Source organism: Bufo gargarizans, chromosome 2, assembly GCF_014858855.1.
Source record: "Bufo gargarizans isolate SCDJY-AF-19 chromosome 2, ASM1485885v1, whole genome shotgun sequence".
Taxonomy (NCBI): Eukaryota; Metazoa; Chordata; class Amphibia; order Anura; family Bufonidae; genus Bufo; species Bufo gargarizans.
This window is the reverse complement of record NC_058081.1, coordinates 719,748,589-719,770,516: the sequence shown is the minus strand read 5'-3', so window position 1 is coordinate 719,770,516 and position 21,928 is coordinate 719,748,589. Positions and strand designations below refer to the sequence as shown.

The following is a 21,928-nucleotide window of genomic DNA, read 5'->3' as shown; positions in this document are numbered from 1 at the left end:
TCAACTGTTAAGATATCTCTGGGTGGTTACAGATGGTGAGTGCCTGTCGTTCCAATAGATTCATTTATTTTCTACTCAACTTTTTGACTGGGTGAGTCAAATACGACAAGAGCACCAGTCCTCTACCTATAGACAGGTGAGCCTCTATATCGCTAGTTCATTAGAGGACAAAGTCTGCACATCCTGTAAAATGAAGTAAATGCTCCGCTACGCTCCACCGACAGAAGTAAAAGCAAACACAACAGCACTCTACAAACATACAAGGATTTATGAACGAATGCTATATTCATTATATAAAATGAGTAGGTTCCTATCCAGAATGAGGTCGATGTGGTGGGTGGGCACAAAAGATTTGGGTCAAAATACATTTGCCAAGTACCTCATCTTCATTCTATCTAGTGAATGTAGTATCAGTCCATGTATTCTATGTTTGCAGACTGCTGTTGCATTGTGTTCGCTTTTACCTTTGTAGTTTCAGCCATGGCATCATTTTACCGGAGATGCACATTTAGAGAAATGCCTTGAGTAGTGCAGGGGGTTTCCACTGCGCAGGTGCATCAGCAGCTCTAAAAATGTGACATGAAAAAGGAAAATCATTCCAGCAAAATCTGCACCTCAAGCCAAAGAGCACTGCCTCCCTGCCCTGTACCCAGATTAAAGAGGACCTTTTATTGATCCTGACATTATCATATAACTAGCTGGCTGTGTAGGGTATACTGATGGCATGTTATAGCGCTTACTATGTTTCCTATACGCCTCTCCATTCGCCTGTTGTGCCTTCCCCCGTTCTGGTTTCCCATCTGGTATGTAAATTAATACCATCGGTACAGGGAGGCGGAGACGCCAGCTTTTTTTCTCTCCTGGCTGTGACGCTATCCGCTGCGATTGGGCAGAAGGAGACGCCCCCGAGAAAAGCTAGCGTCTATTCCTCCTTTACATACCAGATGGGAAAGCAGAACGGGGGGCACAGCAGTCGCATAGTAAACATAGTAAGCGCTATAACATACCTTCACCATGCCCTACACAGCCAGCTAGTTATATGATAATGTCAGGACCTCTTAAATCTGGGTACGCCAATACTGCATACGTGGTCGTAAATTGCATTTTGGCACAGGGCAGGGAGGCAGTGCTCTTTGGCTTGAGGTACAGATTTTGCTGGAATGATTTTTCTTTTTCCTGGTTTTAGATAAAGAACCAGCAGTTTATGCTACTGTTTGGCATGAATTTTACTAAGGCCACTTTCACACTTGCGTTTGGGGTTCCGCTTGTGGGCTCTCACAAGCGGCCCCGAACGGATCCGTACAGCCCCAATGCATTCTGAGTGGATGCGGATCCACTCAGAATGCATCAGTATGGCTCCGTTTCGCAGCTTGCAGCGTTTTGGTGTCCACCTGGCCGTGCAGAGCCAAACAGATCCGTCCTGACTTACAATGCAACTCAATGGGGACGGATCCGTTTGACGTTGACACAATATGGTGCAATTGCAAACGGATCCGTCCCCCATTGACTTTCAATGTAAAGTCAGGAGTCCCTTTTATACCATCAGTTTTCTCCAATCCGATGGTATATTTTAACTTGAAGCGTCCCCATCACCTCTATGTTAGAATAAACCATCGGATTTGAGTTGGATCGTAAAAACTCAGATCCGACAGTATATTCTTACACAGAGGCGTTCCCATGGTGATGGGGACGCTTCAAGTTAGAATATACTAAAGAACTGTGTACATGACTGCCCTCTGCTGCCTGGCAGCACCTGATCTCTTGCAGGGGGCTGTGATCCGCACAATTAACCCCTCAGGTGCAGCAGGGGTCAGACCCCTCCCTCCCCTGTATTAAATTCATTGGTGGCCAGTGCGGCCTCCCTCCCCTGTATTAAATTCATTGGTGGCCAGTGCGGCCTCCCTCCCCTGTATTAAATTCATTGGTGGCCAGTGCGGCCTCCCTCCCCTGTATTAAATTCATTGGTGGCCAGTGCGGCCTCCCTCCCCTGTATTAAATTCATTGGTGGCCAGTGCGGCCTCCCTCCCCTGTATTAAATTCATTGGTGGCCAGTGCGGCCCCCCTGCCTCCCTCCCCTGTATTAAATTCATTGGTGGCCAGTGCGGCCCCCCTGCCTCCCTCCCCTGTATTCAATTCATTGGTGGCCAGTGCGGCCTCCCCTCTTCCCCCCCCTAATTAAAATCACCCCCCTGCCCCATCATTGGTGGCAGCGGAGCGTTCCGATCGGAGTCCCAGTTTAATCGCTGGGACTCCGATCGGTTACCATGGCAGCCAGGACGCTACTGCAGTCCTGGCTGCCATGGTTACTTAATAATTTTAGAAGCGTTATACTTACCTGCGCTGTCTGTGGCCGGCCGGTTGCTCCTCCTACTGGTAAGTGAAAGGTCTGTGCTATAGGCATCGCACCGCACAGACCTGTCACTTACCAGTAGGAGGAGCGCCCGGCCGGCCACAGACAGCGCATGTAAGCATAATGCTTCTAAAATTGCTAAGTAGCATCCTGGCTGCCATGGTAACCGATCGGAGCCCCAGCGATTAAACTGGGACTCCGATCGGAACTCTCTGTTGCAACCAACGATGGGGGAGGGAGGTGATTTTAATTAGGTGGGGGGAAGAGGGGAGCCCGCACTGGCCACCAATGAATTTAATACTGGGGAGGGTAGCCAGGGGTTAATTGTGCTGAGGGGTTAATTGTGCTGATCACAGCCCCCTGTAAAAGATCGGATGCTGCCAGGCAGCAGTCATGTACACAGTTATTAGTATATTCTAACTTGAAGCGTCCCCATCACTATGGGAACGCCTCTGTGTTAGAATATACTGTCGGATCTGAGTTTTCACATCGTGAAAACTCAGATCTGAAAAAGCTGTTATGCAGACAGATCCGTTCTGAACGGATGCAAGCGTTTGCATTATAGGTGCGGATCCGTCTGTTCAGATACCAGACGGATCCGCACCGAACGCAAGTGTGAAAGTAGCCTAAAATTTTGCAAATAATGAGATGGAATGTTTTAGCGCTAAAGTTTGACTTCTGTTAAAATAAAAAATCCAGCCCGGTGTTCACAGCCTAATTTATTTCTAATTACAAACATTAAATTAATATATTTTTGTTATATTTGGAGCTCAGTTTATTAAAAATATAAGTCGTTACAGTGTCAGAAAAACATGTACAAGATATACAAGTAATGCAGATGACTTCAGCACTTGGGGTAAAGGTTCTCTTTTCCTTCTGCCTCCACAAGAGACAGACAACGATCGGCAAACTCGACAAACAGCGGCTCCTGCATGTACGTCTTCAGCTCTTGACCTTTACCCTCTGTCTGGTCCAGTGTCACAAGCAGCTGTCGCAGATGCGTATTCAGTAATAAACCTTTCAGCTCTTCCGATTTTCCTGTAAAATATAAACCTATTACACACTGACCGCAATCTGGCGGCAGCAGCACCTGTAGGAACGTTCTGCACCGCTGGGTACAATCGGCTCTGTTCCACCTTGTCAGCATGTGGAGTAGGGATCCACAGAAAGTATATGGGATCCGTACTCGGAGGAAACCCGACCGTGCAGAGCGCTCTCTGACAAGAGCCGGCGCACATCATGGCTTCACCAAATGCTTCAGTTCTCTTTAAAGGCGTTTTCGTGTGCGACCATTTATCATCTACACCAAAGACATGGTGTGCACAGAGACCTGACAGAGCAGCCATCACTACCCGAGGTGTGGGGATGTACAACGTGCAGCTATGACGTTAAGACAGGCTAAGCGAATAACACTGGCAGCAGTTCTTAAAGGGGTTGTCCCATAATCACCATGAAAGTAACCTACATGCAGGATGTTATAGCGCAGGAGGAGCTGAGCAGATTCAAATATAGTTTTTTGGGGAAAGGATTCGGTAAAACTTGAAATTGACTCATTTATATCCATGCTCATTCTGGGCTTTTAAGTCCAGGAGGTGGTCCTATCAGTGATTGACAACACAGTCATAGAGGGAAGGCTGTCAATCACCGATAGGACCGCCTCCTGGACTTCTAGTTAAAGGGGTTGGCCACCATACGCATAAAAAATAAAATAAAGGGTCCCAGATAATAACTAAAGCCACATGGTATTTGTATCAGGAGAGACATACTGTGTACATATCATTGTTCTAATGTATTCAGCACAGCATGCTCCCATTGATGGGCGGAGCAGCTTCAAAGTGAAAGTAAAAATCCCAGCATGCATCACAGCAAGCCTCTTCAGAGGAGCGGTCACATGACATCCCCGGCCAAAGAAAACAAATCATGTCACCATTTTCTGAAAGCTATACTTTTTCTTTTTTTTTTTTTCTCTGCCAATCATCTTGTGCACGGGGTCATTTTTGGCGGGAAGATTTGATGTTTTTATTGGTACTATTTTTGGGTATATATGGTTTTTGGATCATTCAATATTACTCTTTATGGGTCAAGGTGACCAAAAAATTGGAACTAGACCATGTGATATTTCTATAGAGCAGGTCGTTACAAATGCAGCAATACTGAATAGGTCTACTTTAAAAAAAACAAAAACAAAAAAAAAAAAAGCAGTTTGAGGCTAGTTTCACACTAGCGGCAAGGACCTCCCGCAGGCTAGTCCGGCGGGTGAACAGCCTGTCGGATCTGTGCTGCCACTAGTGCACGCGTGCCCTCGGACTACCGCTCAGGCCCCATTGACTATAATGGGGACGGGCCAGAGTTCCGACGGCATGCGCTGCCGTGCTGCCGCTTGAACTCCGGCCCGCCCCCTGTTCTGGCACAGTTTTTATTATATGTTTTTTTTACAGTGTTCATCTGACAGGGTAGATCATGTGCCATTTTAATAGAGCAGGTTGTTATGGACGCGATGATATCAAATAGGTCTACTTTCTTTGTTTGTTTCAGTTATACATAATAAAGCATTAAAAAAATTTATATATATATATAATCATGTTTTTGTGTCTCCATTTTCCGAAAGACATTTTTTTTCTATTTTTATGCTGATAGTCTTGTGCAGGGGCTCGTTTTTTTGCGGGAAGAGTTGACATTTTCATTGCTCCAAATTTTGGGTACATATGATTTTTTGATCATTCAATATTACACTTTATTGGGCAAACAGACCAATAAAATTGGTTGTTTTGGCAGCCTTTTAAATATTTTTTTTTAAGCCATTTAACTTTTGGGGAAGAGTGTGTGATATTTTTAAAGATCAAGTCGTTACGGATGCAGCGATACCTAATTTGTCTATTTTTTTATTTATTTTGGCTTTACACAATAAAAGCATTTTAGAGGGGAAAAAAAATATGTTTTTGTGTCTTTTTTCCATTTTTTGGGCGATTGTCTCGTGTAAGGGCTAATTTTTTTGGGGATGAGGTGACGGTTTGATTGGTACTATTTTGGGGTACATACAACTTTTTTGATCACTTTTAATACCTTTTTTTGGGAAGTGAGGTGGGAAAAATTTAAATCACATCATAGTTTTTCTCTTTTTTTTTTATGGCATTCACTGTGCGAGGAAAGTAACGTGATCGTTTTATAGATCAGGTTACGTATGCGATGATACCAAACATGTGTAGTGTATTATTATTATTTTTTTTATCAATTATAAATGTATGGCTATAAGAAGAAATTAGATTTTTTTCTTCACTTTTTCTTGAAGATCCAGTGGGTCTGATGGTTCACAATACACTGCAGTGCACAGCTGTATATTATAGCTGACACTCTGCTAACCGCTCGGCCATCCTGAAACAGATCGGGGCACAATCCTGAAATTAGGGGGGCACAATGGGGGCTGGGGGAAATATTATATATACACATTTTAGAAGGTTCTGATCTCCACAGTCACGGACAATGGGGATCAGAACCTTTCAGCCGGCATTAGGATTGTGTGATTGACTAGTCTGTACAGACTAGCCAATCAGAGCGATCGCCGGCCCGGGACCGCCCTCATTGGTCCCGGGTCGGTAAGCCGAGATCCCTGGCTGATCCGAAATCTGACAGGAATAAGCTATTTGTACGAACAGGGAGCGCGCAAGTGGCAGGGGCCGATTAGGCATGCGCTGCTCTTAGGCAGATTAGGAAAAGCAGCGCATGTGCAGTTACAATAAAGCCATGGACGAGCTCTCTCTAAAGCTCCTCTATCTCGCGTGCAGCCATGGACGATTTGGCTGCGCGGCAGAGCGCGGCTCAGGGGGCGTGGCTTACTATAAAAAGATTACCAGACAGATAATTTTTAAATAAAGTATATTTGGAATCTCTTTTTTACCCTGCCTCCAACAATGTTGTGTAAAGTACTGATACGGTGGCCAACCCCTTTTAACGCAAGTTAAACTGAATCTTTTCTTTTAAACCTATATCAATCTGCTCAGCTCCTCCTGCTCTATAACATCCTGCCTGCAGCTCAAACTAAGGCCTCATGCACAGGAAAGTGAATGGCCGTGTGACAGCATGGCCATTTTTAGCACCAATGAAAGTCTATGAGGCTATTCACATGGGCGTTCTTTTAACAGCCAGTGAATAGCGTCTGCCCAAAAATAGGACATGTCCTATTTTTGGCAGTTTCCACGGCCAGACGGATCCCATTGAAATCAATGGGACCGTTTTAACAGCTGATTGAAAGGACATGCAATATGCGTGGCGACATTACCACGTAGGAGTGCTCAGTGACGTCATCGTGCACATCGCAGGTCCTGTTCAGTGAAGAAAGAAGAGTCGGCTGCAGCGCGAGCAAATGGATAAAGTGAGTTTTTTTTTTGTAAAATCAACAAAAAAATTAAAAAAACTGCGGTGGGCCATTATTTTACCAGGGGGCCTACATGGGGGACATTATGAAAGCTGGAGGCAGTAAAAAAAAAAATTATTCAACACTATGGGGGACATTGTTTTAGCTGGGGGTCAACCATCCTGTGGGTGTTCTCAGAAGGGTGGGTCTAGAAATAACTGCCAAGCAAACGGACATTAAAAACGGACACACGGACAGTAAATGGATACACACACTGATGCAAAATGGCCAGTGTGCCCGTTTTTAACTGACTTTTTTTTTTTCACTGTCGTGTGCATGTGGCCTACGTTTCACGCAACAGGTTCGCTTTTAATTAAAAAAATGAAAATCAGACATCATATAGTAATTGACAGTCTCTAACAAGAAGCTGCCCAGGACCTCACATGGATCCAGAGATCTCCTCATTCATTGCTCTGCTGGATTTATATCAAGCTGACAGCTCAGGGGGCGTGTCCCTTCTGCAGATCTCTCACTATCACAGTTCAGGGGCAGTTAAAGGATGGAACTGAGCATGTGTGTCCACCTCAGAGTGGTGGACAGAAAAATCCAGTTTAACTTGTGTTCTATGGATTGAAACCCCTGCCCTTTCTATGCTTAGAGTCCAGTGGGCGGAGTGAGGGACAACGTGTAGTTTTCATTGGTTGCATTTTGAGGTGCATGACACTTTTTGATAACTTTTTATTCCATCTTTTGTGGCAAATACACAAAAAACAGCAAATCTGATAGTTTTTTTTTTTTTTTTTTTTTTTTTTTTACAGCTGCCATACTAAGACACCAAGATAGCTGTGTAGAGCGGGTCGTTATTAAAGATGAGCAAATCGAAGTCCACGAAGCGGACTTCAATCTGAATTTCAGGCTAAGTTCGATTCACTGCGCAGCCAAATTTCCTCATGCTTCGTGGTAGGGAATAGATTTAACCTGAAACAGTGTATAAAAAAAAATAAAAAATAGAAAAATAATAAAAAATAACACTTACCTGATCCATTTGCTCACGACAGGCCGGCTGCCGCCAATTTGCTTGAAGATCTTGGCCGAAATCCCGTGCGCGATTTCAAGCCAGATCATCAAGCAAGATGGCGGCTGCCGGCCTGTCGGGAGCAAATTAATCGGGTATGTTTTTTTAAATTTATTTTACAATGTGTTATTTGTATCAGATGCTGCGATTATGGTTGCACTGGGTATCGAAGTATTGATACCCAATCAATACGATACTGGTTCTTACTATTTAAGGATACTAAGGCTGCACAGCCTAGTATCTGTTAGAGAACATGGCATGCGCCGCTCTCCGCGCGCCAGGTCCTCTTCACTAGCACAGATGAGAAGGAGGGAGTCCCTCACTCCCCACTGCGACGCGCCTGCCGCTGCCACCAATGGGGAGATTGCAGAGAGGAGGAGGGGAGGGGCTGTGGTCACTGCGCCACCAATGAATGTAATTAACACATTAATTCAAGTATAGGAGTCAGCGCGTGGCCGCAGCGGTATTACAGACCTCAATAACAGGGCATGCGATCCGCGGCAATTAACCCCTTTAGATACCACCATAGATCTCCATTAGGGTGAATAGGACAAGGGTTCTAGCCCCTTAAAAAATATTTCCTCTGCGGTGAATGCCGTAACAGAAAAAAAATATCAAAACAGCGCGATTCAATAGGATAGGACTGTTCTATTATGGGCCAGACGTTCCATAAAATAAGGAATGCATGTAGCTTTTGTGCTGTTTTATTTTGTTCACGTGGTATCGAATGGTATTATCGCAATACTTTTTTATGGTATCGAAATAGAATAAAAATTTTGGTATTGTGACAATCCTAGCTGCGGTCATGTACGAATGCAACATCTGAGGGGTATAGTGACGGGGGGCAGTGCAATCGCCACTCCCCGTCATTGCACCCACTGCTTACAAAGAAATGCGCTTTGTGGCGCGATAATTGAGCACAAAAACAATTTTTTTTGTAAAGTTTGATGAGGCAGCAGAATCGAATTTTCAAATAATTTGCTCATCTCTACTCATTATAAATAAGGCGTCACCAAATATGTGAGTTTTAATTTTTTTATTTCTGCATTCATTCAATGGAAAAAAGTATTTTTTTCTTTTTTTTTTTTTTTAACATGGAGATTTGTTTGTTTTTTTTTTATGTAAAAAAACTTTAACTTTTATTTTTACAATTTATTGGTCCCAGAAATGGATTCTGACATGTGATCTTCTGATCGGTTCCATAATACACTGTACAGCTTATGCAGTACGGTGTATTATACTGCCAGTACGATATACTGACAGGAAGGGGTTTTGTAAGAAATGTCATCACAAATGTAATTTGCCACATAAAAGCGTCTGTAGTTTTCTAATGAAAAGCAAGGAAAAAGACAATGACAAACATTACCCAGCAGCAGGAGCTTTTGCAATGAAATGGCATCCGATTCATCATTTTCACCAAGTAAATCTCCTAGGAAAAGAGGCGAAATGTGTTAGGCCTCTCGTACACACAATACATAGCACCATGTCTAAGCGGGAGAACTGAAGAGCAGCGCAAGTCATGACCTTATGGGATCGGGAAAGCACAAAAAAGGTGCAGTTTAAAAAGTAAAAAACCCGCTACCTGCAGATGTCACTGCTCGTCAGAGGAATCTGCTGCACTGAAAAACCGTACGACAAACACTGGTGCGATTTTCAACATATAGCAGGAAAAAAAAAAAAATCTGCTCAGGTTTCAGGTAAATGGTGAAATACGTGGCAAAACCGCATCAATTACCACATCTGTCTGAGCTGCGAAGAATAGGAACGTCTTTGGCAAACCGCCCCATTTGGGGAAGCTTACTTACCCGTTTCCTAAGGGGCTGCTTCTCCTCCAGGCTCCCTCTCCTAAAACATCTGGTATGACGCCGCCTGTGGCAGTGACTGGCTCCCCTTGTGTCATGACAAATGGTCACATGACACATGGGGACCCATTCACCACTGCGGGCAGTGATTGGCTGCAGGTGGCATCAAACCGGATGTTTTCACCAAGGAAGCCCAGTCAGGCATCACAGGCCAGGAAGCAGGAAAGTAAGTAAGCTTCCCTTTACAGAGGTCTGGTCAAGTGGAGGGGGTTTGCCAAAACATCTCCATTCTTGCACAACCCCTACAAAACGAAATCTGCGTTGGAAACACTCCCCCAACTATGTCACAAAGGGTTCGTTTCTGGAGAAAGTCAATGACACTTTGTTTTGCGTGCAGGACCATGTGGTCAGAGCTGTAAGGATTGAACTCTTGGCCAGTACAAAGTGTGAGATGTAACACCCAAGTAGGGCTGAATCGATTACTCGATTGAATAGAGTAATTAGACACCACAAAAATCATGGATTCAAATCAGGATTCCTTTGTGCCATGTGACCACGGAGCAAGAGCGACGCGTTTGCTATTACTTACCGCTCCGTGGTCAACCGCCGGCCCGTACCGCGCTGCACTGGATCCTGACACATCGTCAGGTCATAGTGCACGTAATCGCGCACTATTACCCAACGCTGTGTGACGTCAGGATCCAGTGCAGTGCGCGGAGAAGAGGAAGGAGCTGTGGACCGGCGCCCCTACAGGAAAGGTAAGTATTTTATTTCACTGGCGCTGGGGACATAGCACTGAAGGGGGACAGCTGCCAATGGATTGCATGGAGGAGCAGATGGCACTGGGGGAGTGGGGACATGGCAATGGATGTCATGGAGGAGCTGAAGGCACTGGGGGATAGTGGAGCCGATGGCACTGGGGGAACTGATGCACTGGGGCTCATCGCACAGGGGGGAACGAAGGGTGTTGGGGACTGACGGCAGGGGGTCTGATGAGTTTTTATAAAAGAAAACAGTCTATTAATTATTTTTTTATTATTAGATTATTCAATTAAATCGTAAAAAATCTTTTTCTGCAGCCCTACACCCAAGCGTGTATTCCTCTTAGGGCTGTTTCACACGAGTGGATGCCGTGCGTGACATCTGCTCCGTGAATGACAGCCAAGACCCGATGCGGACAGCAGAAGCACGGAGCAGTAACATGACTGATAATGCTCCGCGCCTCGCTGTGATCTCTTTACTATGAAATCACAATGACAACTTTATCTGACTGTGATTTCGTAGTAAAGAGATCACAGAGAGGCGCGGAGCATTATCAGTCATGTTACTGCTCCGTGCTTCTTCTGTCCGCATCGGGTCTTGGCTGTCATTCACGCAGCGGATGTCACGCACGGCATCCGCTCGTGTGAAACAACTCTTAAGGTGATGTTCCACGGCTCAATCTCCGGCAAGTGTCGATGGAATGAACACCTCCATTGACCCACGTTTGCACCGGCCTAATTAAACAAGCCGGTACAAACTTTAACCGTGGGAGAAAGGATTGCTACTGCAGCCGTTCCTCGCTCGTTCTGTTCATTATCGCCAGCACATCCCTGATTACACATCCTGGTGAAGGATGCCCATCAGTCGATGAACGAGGATTTGCATATGGGTCAATTATCAGGAACAAGTGTTTTTATGGATGCTTGTTCCCAATAACTGGCCCAAAATTGTGCAGTGTGATAAAAGCCCTTATTTTCAAAGAACAACAAATGGACCTTTATTCGTGCAAAGTGAATTTCTCTCCATCTACTATAGTGGGGGATGTTACGGGACAATCGCCTATTTAACCTCCTAATGACAAGTGTGGTGTACGTATGGTGCTCTTTTTCACTTTAAATATGGAACTTGGTCTGGAGCAGACTGGGCACTGTAGACCGTTGGGTGCCGGGGGCAATGTCTGATCAGCGGTAATGCCCATCACAGACATTTAGCCATTCAGATGTTTCCTTGATTTCCGTTGACAGAGCTACACAGACCAGCTGAGGGGGTGCTGAACATCCGCCGATCAGCTAGAAATGGCCTATCCCGAGTCTAAACCCTGGGAAACCTCTTTAAATTATGTCATAGCCTATAATGAAAAAAACACATGAATGATTATTGGTACCTCTTGTTGACATCACATCGGGAAAACTTGATGAACTGTGGGCTTCTTTTTCTTCTTTTGGAAGACATGTTTCTTTAATACACAAAAAAAAGCTCATTGTTAGAGGCGCCCCACGACGGCGTTTCTGCCCTACTCACAGAACAATACTTCCATCTAGATGGTTGTTTCAAGATGCTTCTTGTACATTTTGTATTACTGTAAGTCTCTGTACAAGGATGAAATCTGATCCTGGCAGAGGCATTCCCGATCTCACAAGATAGGACGTGGGTACATCCTTGGAAATAAACATACAATACAGTTCAAGCAAAGACGAAGGGTAAAAAGTATAAATCTGAAGGTGTCGGCCCTATACAGAGTAATGATGAGGGAGTTGCAGTGAGCAATGAGGAGAAAGCAAAGCTATTAAATATTTTTTTCTCCACTGTATTCACTGAAGAAAAACTGAGATGCAGAAGATAAAAGTAAATTACCTATTAAAAGTGCCCTGTCTGACCCAGAAAGAAGTACAGCGGCGACTTAAAAAGATTAAAAAATAGACAAATCGCTGGGACCAGATGGCATACACCTCACATCCTAAGGGAATTAAGTAATGTCATAGCCAGACCCATATTTCTGATATTTGCAGACTCTATACCGACAGGGAATGTCCCACAGGATTGGCGCATAGCAAATGTGGTGCCAATATTCTAAAAAGGTCCAAAAACAGAGCCTGGAAACTATAGGCCGGTAAGTTTAACATCTGTTGTGGGCAAACTGTTTGAAGGTTTTCTAAGAGATGCTATCTTGGAGTACTTAAATGAAAATAAGCAAATAACGCCATATCAGCATGGCTTTGTGAGGGATCGGTCATGTCAAACAAATTTAATCAGTTTCTATGAGGAGGTAAGTTCTAGACTTGACAGCGGCGAATCAATGGATGTTGTGTATCTGGACTTCTCCAAAGCATTTGACACTGCACCACATAAAAGGTTAGTATATAAAATGAGAATGCTCGGACTGGGAGAAAACGTCTGTATGTGGGTAAGTAACTGGCTGAGTGATAGAAAACAGAGGGTGGTTATTAACGGTACACACTCAGATTGGGTCACTGCCACTAGTGGGGTACCTCAGGGGTCAGTATTGGGCCCTATTCTCTTCAATATATTTATTAATGATCTTGTAGAAGGCTTGCACAGTAAAGTATCGATTTTTGCAGATGACACTAAACTGTGTAAAGTAATTTACACTAAAGAGAACAGTATATTGTATATATACTACAGAGGACAGTATACTGTATATATACTACAGAGGACAGTATACTGTATATATACTACAGAGGACAGTATACTACTACAAAGGGGTCTGGATAGATTGGAGGCTTGGGCAGATAAGTGGCAGATAAAGTTTAACACTGATAAATGTAAAGTGATGCACATGGGAAGGAATAATGCAAGTCACCCGTACATACTAAATGGTAAAACACTGGGTAACACTGACATGGAAAAGGATCTAGTAATTTTAGTGAACAGCAAACTAAGCTGCAAAAACCAGTGTCGGGCAGCTGCTGCCAAGGCCAACAAGATAATGGGTTGCATCAGAAGGGGCATAGATGCCCGTGATGAGAACATAGTCCTACCACTTTACAAATCGCTAGTCAGACCACACATGGAGGACTGTGTACAGTTCTGGGCTCCTGTAAACAAGGCAGACATAGCAGAGCTGGAGAGGGTCCAGAGGAGGGCCACTAAAGTAATACCTGCAATGGGGTGACTACAGTACCCTGAAAGATTATCAAAATTAGGGTTATTTACTTTAGAAAAAAGACGACTGAGAGGAGATCTAATTACTATGTATAAATATATCAGGGGTCAGTACAGAGATCTCTCCCATCATCTATTTATCCCCAGGACTGTGACTGTGACGAGGGGACATCCTCTGCGTCTGGAGGAAAGAAGGTTTGTACACAAACATAGAAGAGGATTCTTTACGGTAAGAGCAGTGAGACTATGGAGCTCTCTGCCTGAGGAGGTGGTGATGGTGAGTACAATAAAGGAATTCAAGAGGAGCCTGGATGTATTTCTGCGGTGTAATAATATTACAGGCTATAGCTACTAGAGACGGGTCGTTGATCCAGGGAGTTATTCTGATGTCTGATTGGAGTCGGGAAGGAATTTTTTTCCTCTAAAGTGAGGAAAATTGGCTTCTACCTCACAGGGTTTTTTGCCTTCCTCTGGATTAACTTGCAGGATGACAGGCCGAACTGGATGGACAAATGTCTTTATTTCAGCTTTATAAACTATGTTACACCTGATCCTGGAGGACAAATACTGTGTAAAGCCACTGCATTTGAGTAACTTAAATGGGATATCCAAGTTCTTTCAAAAAATCCCCAATGCCACTAAATATAGTACAATTAAAGCAAAAAATAAAAATAAAAAACCTGCGCTCATCGTGACTGCACGACCTTAGATGACCACAGTGGTGAAGTACCATACACCTCACATGATTGCTCTGAAAGGTATACGGCACGAGACTGCCGAGGCAAGGCATTTGATGGAGGAGTCTCGTCAGATGTACGGGACAGATTCCTGCGTGGAGGACCACAGCTGCAGCACTGGAAGCAGCAAGAGTGTAACTGACATGTATAGATAGCTTCTTTACTTCATTACATTTAGTGGCACTGGAGAGATTTTTAAATATTTGGACTTAAACAGCATTTTTATGACCTACCTCTCCATAAAATGGTTGTCAGACTTGCGTTTCTGCAAATGTTTGGTGACATTAGTTTCTGCTAACACAACGTCAGAGTTCACAGGATAGAACGCCTACCGCCTTAATACATGGAGCATGGTGGTGTGGGGCACCATTAGCTACCATGGCTGTTCCCATCTGGTATCCGTGGACATTGACCTGCCTTCAGTATGCCTAGGACATTGTGGAACCAGTTCTACTGCCTGTATTGACTAGGAGACCTGACATTCCAACAAGATAATGCCCGTTCATACACTGCCCGTGCTCCTCATCGTCTCAAGGTCAGCTCCATCAACAGATCTCCCCCCCCGATCGAGAGGGTCTGGGACGGGACGAGGTGACGGATCTCCCATGCACCGTGGCTTGGATTGACAGGAGGATATCTAGCATATGACCGTTACCGAGCCAGCGTGGCAGCCTGTATCACACCAAGGGGAGATGCCACGCCATATTAATGGGACCCTGATGCAGAATAAAGAGGGCACCCACCTTGGTTGTGTGATCATTGACCAAGTACCACTAGCAGTTTATACACTGTCAGTCACATCTCAAGTTGCATAAAAGGGGTTATCCTGGAATTTGATACCGATGGCGCATCCTCGGGATAGGTGATCAATATCCAATCGGAGGGGCCCCGACTGCCAACACCGCTGCTCGAAGAGGTTGCTGCACTCACTGGAGCGCAGTCTTCACAGCTCACCAAGCACAGGGCCGAACACTGTATAGATGCGCTTGGTATCGCAGCCCGAATGGGAATAAGCTGCATGTAGGCCACGTGACTGATGTACCGCAACGTCCCGAGCCTAGGAAGAGGCCCAAACACTCACAGAGCACAATGGCCTGTTCAAACATCCCCGGAGGTGGACCCCCCACTGATCAGATATTGATGACATATCCTGAGGATAAGGCCATTAAAATCAAATTACTGGATAGCCTTTTTAAGTTTTCCATAGGTTCTTTTTTCATTTTCCGGTTGTATGTGTATATATATAAGATTACCTTTATGTTTCTTACAGCAGCCGACTGAACAACTGAAAAGAAAAGAGAATGAAGCAGAATAATTAGACAGTTTATAAAACAGGATCTCGTCTTACTAATACATAAGGCCCCTTTCAGACGAGCGGGTGTCGCGCTGCAGCTCCCGGCCTGACCTCCCAGCACTGCCGGGGTTGCATAGCATTATATTGATTTATGATGTTATGTAACCCTTTCAGTTCTAGAATGTACTGGATAACACTGACAGCATTATGTCAGTGTTATCCAATACATTACAGCCTAGGGGTGGGCGATATAGGCGGACCGCGATATGATTGCGCTTTCGGCGCGCACCATGTTCTTCTGAGCCGGCACAGTGGAGAAGGCGAGAGACCCTCCCTCCCCACTGTGCGCGGCTGCCGCTGACCACCAATGAGAACAGAGGAGGAGGAGGGGAGGGACTGTGGCCACTGCGCCACCAATGAATGTGCCAGCCATATCCCGGCCCCTATGACTGCACGCTGCGGGGCAGTTCTCTCATGTGGCTCCTTCCCAATCAGCTCCACCCACCAGCCGACCGCGACATGGAGATGGTGGCGGGACGTTCACCGAGATATTACAGAGCAAGACCGCCCGTGTCACCACGATAGATGGAGGCGGAGTCCAGCACAGCGAAGGCCTTCACAATGATGTCAGCAACGATGTCTGGCAGTGGGCAGTTCCGATCGGAGTTCCAGCAGTGTAATGCTGGGGCTCCGATCGGTTACCATGGCAGCCAGGAGTCACGCTACTCAAGTCCTGGCTGCCATGGTATGTTAGTGAGCAGCATTGTACTCACGTGCGCCGCGGCCGCCGGTCGCTCCTCCTTTTGTCTGTGCGGCGCATTGCTAATGCTTATAGCATTAGCAATGTGCCGCACAGACCTGTGAGAAGAAGGAGCACCCGGCAGCCACGGCGCACGCGAGTATAATGCTGCTCACTAACATACCATGGCAGCCAGGACTTGAGTAGCGCGACTCCTGGCTGCCATGGTAACCGATCGGAGCCCCAGCATTACACTGCTGGGACTCCGATCGGAACTGCCCACTGCCACCAATGATTAATACTGGGGAGGGGGCTGATAAGAGGGAGAGGCTGGGGGGCACATGAGAGGCTGGCTGCCATGGTCAGCTCCCTGCTGTTGCGTACACAAAGCACCGGGCAGCAGGGAGAGCGTGATGTCCTATTCACCCTAACAGAGCTCTATTAGGGTGAATATGACAAGGGTTCTAGCCCTTAAGGAGGCTAATAGTTATTAAATAAAAAGTAAAAAAAGTAAGTTTAAACCCCCCCCCCCCTCAAATATAGAAAACAATATATCGCATATCGCACATGCTTAAAGTTATATCGCAATATAGATTTTAGGCCATATCGCCCACCCCTATTACAGCCCTCTAAAAGTCACATAGCATCATAAAACAATATAATGCTATGGGAACCAGGCAGTGCTGGAAGGTCAGGCCGGGCGCTGCGCTCCGAGTCTGTGCATCGTGACACCCGCTCGTCTGAAAGGGGCCTAAAATGGCAGAGAAGAGCAAAATTTTGAGAAATACAATTCGCTGCTTCGCTGAACTTCGAGAAGAAATTTGATTTGTTATGAATTACTTAGTCGCAATTCGAATTCCATTGTATGGATCGGTGATTGCGCTGCCCCACCCCCCATCATTTAGCCCCCCAGATGTCGCGTTCAACGCTGATCGCGGCATTCGAGAGTCACATTCAGCCTGTGAGGGCGTTCATCCATTTGATCGCGGAGAGGCTGTCGCAGCCATCTGGATTGAAGAAAAAAAACACGCCAATTGGGGTGTGCGCTGACTTGATGATGTCACCACGTCAACGCGCTGGGCAGGCGCAGTGACGTCATTGCTGATGATGTCACCGTGTCCGCACAGCGTGATGACATCATACGTCAATGAGCCCGACAATTGGCGCATTTTCTTCAAACAAGATGGGCGCGGCGGCCTCTTCGCACTGTGATGGATGAGGGGAGTATGTTTTTCTGTTTGTTTTTTTCTCAACCACCATTTCAGGAAAAATTGATTTGTTACCACGAAACACGAGGAAATTCAGATTTGCGGCGAACAGACTTTTTCCTGAAATTCAGATCTAAGTCAAAACGTTTGATTTTGATTCACGCAACACTAATAAAAAGGGAAGCCACGGACTCGCACCACGTGCCCGATGCACAAAATCACTGGCAGGTCGGAGCACTAACTGCCGAGGCGTGAAAAGGCGAGACTCCGTGATCTGATTGGCTGGAGTTGTCAATCACTGACAGGTTGGAGCAGGCGTACATAGCGCTAACAGCTTCTCAGCCTGCATGAAGTATTCTGATAAATGTGCTGTTTTACACGTAAACTGGACTGTGCAGATTTTTATTTTTTTTTAAGAGTTTTTATTATTTTTATTTTTTTTAAAAGGTCCATTATATAAGCTTATCTGCTCTGTAAACTGTATTTAGCAGAATTATCAAAACTGTCCAAAACAAAAGCAACAACCAATCACAGCACAGCTTCCAATTTACAGTTTAACCCCTTCCTGATGCAGCCATATACCGCGCTTTGAGGCTACGCAGCGACACTGATCGTAGAGTAGCGGTGACCCATAGAAGTTAATGGGCTCGCTGTGAGAGTCGCAAGAACTCCAACACCTGAGGCAGCGATCCCATTAACTTTTATGGGATCACCTCTACGATCCTGGCCGCGACCAATCACCGTGTAGCCCTAGCCTCATTCCTCGCCTTCTAAGAGCCATAACGCAATTCTGACATGGGCTTGGTTTTTACAGTGATCCCTACACAGCAACGCCGACACGGTAATTTAATTCTCCGTCTGAGTACAATGACAGCAATGCCCAATTTTTTAAGTTTTTATGTTTTAATGCTTAAAAAAAAAAATCCATATTCTGACATTGTAATCTTTTTATATTTCTATCTATAAAGCCATGTAAGGGCCCGATTGTTGCAGGATGAATTGTAGTTTTATTCATAGAATTTTGGGGGTAGGTATACATTTTTGATCATTTCTTATATATAAAAAATAAAAAAGCAACCAAAAATGTTCATTTGGCCATTTTGATTTTCTTTTACAGTTAGATCATCATAAGAGAGATTTAAATCGTTCGGACATTTTCGTACGCGGTTACACAGATTATCTTTAGTTTGGTTTTAGCGGTTTATTTTTTATTGTAAAATGAAGAAAGGGGGTGAATTTATTTATTTTTTTAAAATATATTAAAAACTTTTTATTTTATGGGCACTTTATTTAATGATCTTATTTTGCTCATTTTGGGCTAAAAATATTTTTTTCAGTTAGGCTTTATTACAAATTTCCAGCAGTTTCTGAAATACAGGGTTAAAATCAGTCTGTTTGCAAGCTGCTACTTTGTTTTATTTGAATCCCGTCATCTGACGGCTCATGTAGAGCTCTTACGTCTGATCTCCTAACCGTGGGTCCTGGATGGTCAATACAGACACATGCACGCCAAGATCGCCATATACGGTAAGAAGAGCTGCTGTATCTGAAAGGATAGCCACCGCATTGCATATTGGTTTTGCAGCAGCCCCTGCAATCACCGCCCGGATCAAGAAAACGTATACTTGAAGCGGGACCACAATCACGCTCGCCGTGAGCGCCTGCACTGGAGGCACGAATGGCAAATAATAGTGTTCAGTGATGAAAGCAGGTTCTGCCTTGGTACTATTGATGGCAGCATCAGAGTTTTCAGGATGGCCGAGGAGTGTCTAATGCCATCATGCGGAGACACGTTGGACCAATACCTGGTGTCACGGTGTGGGCCACCATGGCTGTTCCAGCCTTCAGTATGTCTAGGACACTGTGGAACCAGTCCTGCTCGCTTTTTAACTCAGTCAGGAGACGTGGTGTTCTGACAAGATATGGCCACACATGGCCCGCTCTACACCACGTGCTCTTCAGGGTCTCCAGCAGCTCTTCTGGACAACTCAACCACCAGATCTCTCCCCCATCGAGCATGTCTGAGGCCGGATGGGGTGATGGATCCTTTGTGCGCCAAGCAGGAGGAATTCCTGCATCTGTATGACCGATGCCATGCAAGAGTGACAGCAATGGGAGAGGCCACCTAGTACTAATGGCACCCGGCCCCAACATGTACCGGGCAGTTTCATTAAACATGAATGACCAACAAGAGTTTTCCAGCCAACTAATGGGTATACAGGGGCAGAGCAGCGCTGGACGGGGCTGGGGCCTCACCTGCCAGTAATGATCGCCTTGTGTGTCCGGGCAGGCGAGGCCCACACACATACAGTAGTCTAATTACCACAGAGGGCAGTAACCCCTCGCCGCCTCCTACTCCCGTCTAGCACTGGTGACCAGTGTTGAGCAAACTTGTGTTTTAAGTTCGGCGTCTAAAGTTCGAGTTCAGGTTATCGAAGTGTCCCGTTGTGGATTCTAAATTCAGTTATGGTCCACGGTAGCGGAATCCATAACGGGATACTTCGATGACCCGAACTTTAGACGCCGAACTTAAAACACAAGTTCGCTCAACAGTACTGGTGACCATTTTATTTCCGTATCTGTCACATGATGGAGTAAGTGGTGGGGTCGTATGGTGAGCAGGGGCAGTCTTCACTGTTTAAAAACTTGCTTTGGGGCCCCCTGGGGGGGGGGGGGGGGAAATCGGGAACTTAAAGTGGCCCTTGGCAAAAATACTAAGAGTGGCGCCATTTTGGAGTTGGGTCCAAATTGATGGAAGGCAGGACCAGCAGTACCATTATACGGCCCATCACAGAATACTGCCGCCAGCAGCACAAAACACATCCCCAAAAACTGCCACTGGCCGGCTGTGAGGAGGGCTCAGGCGGCCCCCTGGGCATCGGCCAACCGGGAAACTTCCCTGTAAGGTCTGTGGCCAATCCGCCCCCGGGGCCACCATTTTCTAGTTTAACACTAGCAGTTAATTCTTCCGGCAGAGGAACATCCTGTCAGACATCGTATCCAGCATAGCCGGAATAGGCCGGAGCACCGCCAGGCCCTGCTGACTGTAATGGGACTCAGGGGAGATCCAGCCCGTTTCTGGCCTTAGCGCCAGGATTCGGCTGGACAAATCCCAGTACTGCTGCCGGATCCCCGCCGCGTCCCAGTATAACCAATGGGCCCCGGCGGGGTCAGGCACTGTCCGACCCTTCCAGCAGGATGTCCCACCGCGGAAAGAAACTAGCATTACACCCCGAACCCAGGGAACAGGCTGGAGGCAGCGAGGGCAGGGGGTTCTAGAGCACAACAGGCTTAATAGCTAATATATATATATATATATATATATATATATATATATATATATATATATATATATCATACACTCCTACAGATATATACTTATATAGCCAGTCCATGTACGTGTGTGTACATGTATCATTGTGTGTATATGGAGGTATAAGTATCCATCTCTGTGCACACATCCACACACCTCACTGAGGGGACATGACCGGCAGGAAGCCTCCCTCCTCGGCTCACACTGACCGGGGCTCTGCTCTCATCTCCTAACTGGAGGTATAGGACAGAGAAGGAGCGGACAGCAGGAGGAGAAGGAGCGGACAGCAGGAGAGGAGGAGGAGAAGGAGCGGACAGCAGGAGAGGAGGACGAGAAGGAGCGGACAGCAGGAGAGGAGGACGAGAAGGAGCGGACAGCAGGAGGAGGAGAAGGAGCGGACAGCAGGAGAGGAGGACGAGAAGGAGCGGACAGCAGGAGAGGAGGACGAGAAGGAGCGGACAGCAGGAGCGGCACTTACTACTGGAGCCGGCAGCGCGGACACCGGTATCGGGCGCTCTCCGCGGAGCACGTGCAGCACGGCCGCACCATGTTGTTGTCTTGTTGACGGAAGTGGCTAGAATGTAGTTGCTCCTGGTATGTGTGATGTCACGGGAAGAGGCGGGGTCTCAACGTCTAATGGGCGTGGCCCCTCCTATTGCAGAGTAAGCAGGTCGCGCTGTCAGTGGAGGGGGCGGGGGATGTCAGTGGAGGCGGCGGCTGTGACTGTGCTGCAGTACGAGGCAGGGGAGCAGAGGTTGTTTTCATGGGACTGTACATTGGAGGGGCTGAGGAGAGAGGAGAGCTGTTTACATGGAGCTGCTTTGGATGGATTGAAAGGGGGAAAAGTGTTATTTACATGGAGAGGCTGAGGAGAGTGGTTATTTACATGGGACTGAATGATAGAAGGCCCAGAGAGAGAGGGGGTGATGGTATTTACATGGGACTGTATGATAGAAGGCCCAGAGAGAGAGAGGGGTGATGGTATTTACATGGGACTGTACGTTGGAGGAGCTGAGGAGAGTGGTTATTTACGTGGGACTGTATGATATAAGGGCCGGAGAGAGGGGGTGATGTTATTTACATAGGACTGTATGATAGAAGGGCCGGAGAGAGGGGTTGATGTTTTTTACATGGGACTGTACGTTGGAGGGGCTGAGGAGAGTGGTTATTTACA

General features: G+C 46.1%; 1 protein-coding gene across 1 annotated transcript; it reads right to left on the bottom strand.

Annotated features, from left to right (window-relative positions):
* Nucleotides 1-3,051: 3,051 nt before the first annotated feature.
* On the bottom strand, nucleotides 3,052-21,357 carry ZNHIT3 (zinc finger HIT-type containing 3). The gene is made up of 5 exons (XM_044278693.1): nucleotides 21,233-21,357; nucleotides 15,454-15,485; nucleotides 11,725-11,796; nucleotides 9,143-9,205; nucleotides 3,052-3,388 (listed from the first exon to the last, which is right to left on the bottom strand). Exons 1-5 carry the CDS (start codon nucleotides 21,301-21,303, stop codon nucleotides 3,195-3,197), a joined length of 432 nt encoding a protein of 143 aa, XP_044134628.1. The 5' UTR covers nucleotides 21,304-21,357; the 3' UTR covers nucleotides 3,052-3,194.
* Nucleotides 21,358-21,928: the final 571 nt, after the last annotated feature.

What these genes read in the sequence shown, in the direction of transcription:
- ZNHIT3 (XM_044278693.1), bottom strand. Translation starts at nt 21,303, where the DNA reads ATGGTGCGGCCGTGCTGCACGTGCTCCGCGGAGAGCGCCCGATACCGG. An exon ending in CCGCGCTGCCGGCTCCAGTA is followed by an intron (nt 15,486 to 21,232) that starts GTAAGTGCCGCT and finishes TTTTCTTTTCAG; the next exon opens with TTGTTCAGTCGGCTGCTGTA. An exon ending in CGATGTGATGTCAACAAGAG is followed by an intron (nt 9,206 to 11,724) that starts GTACCAATAATC and finishes CTCTTTTCCTAG; the next exon opens with GAGATTTACTTGGTGAAAAT.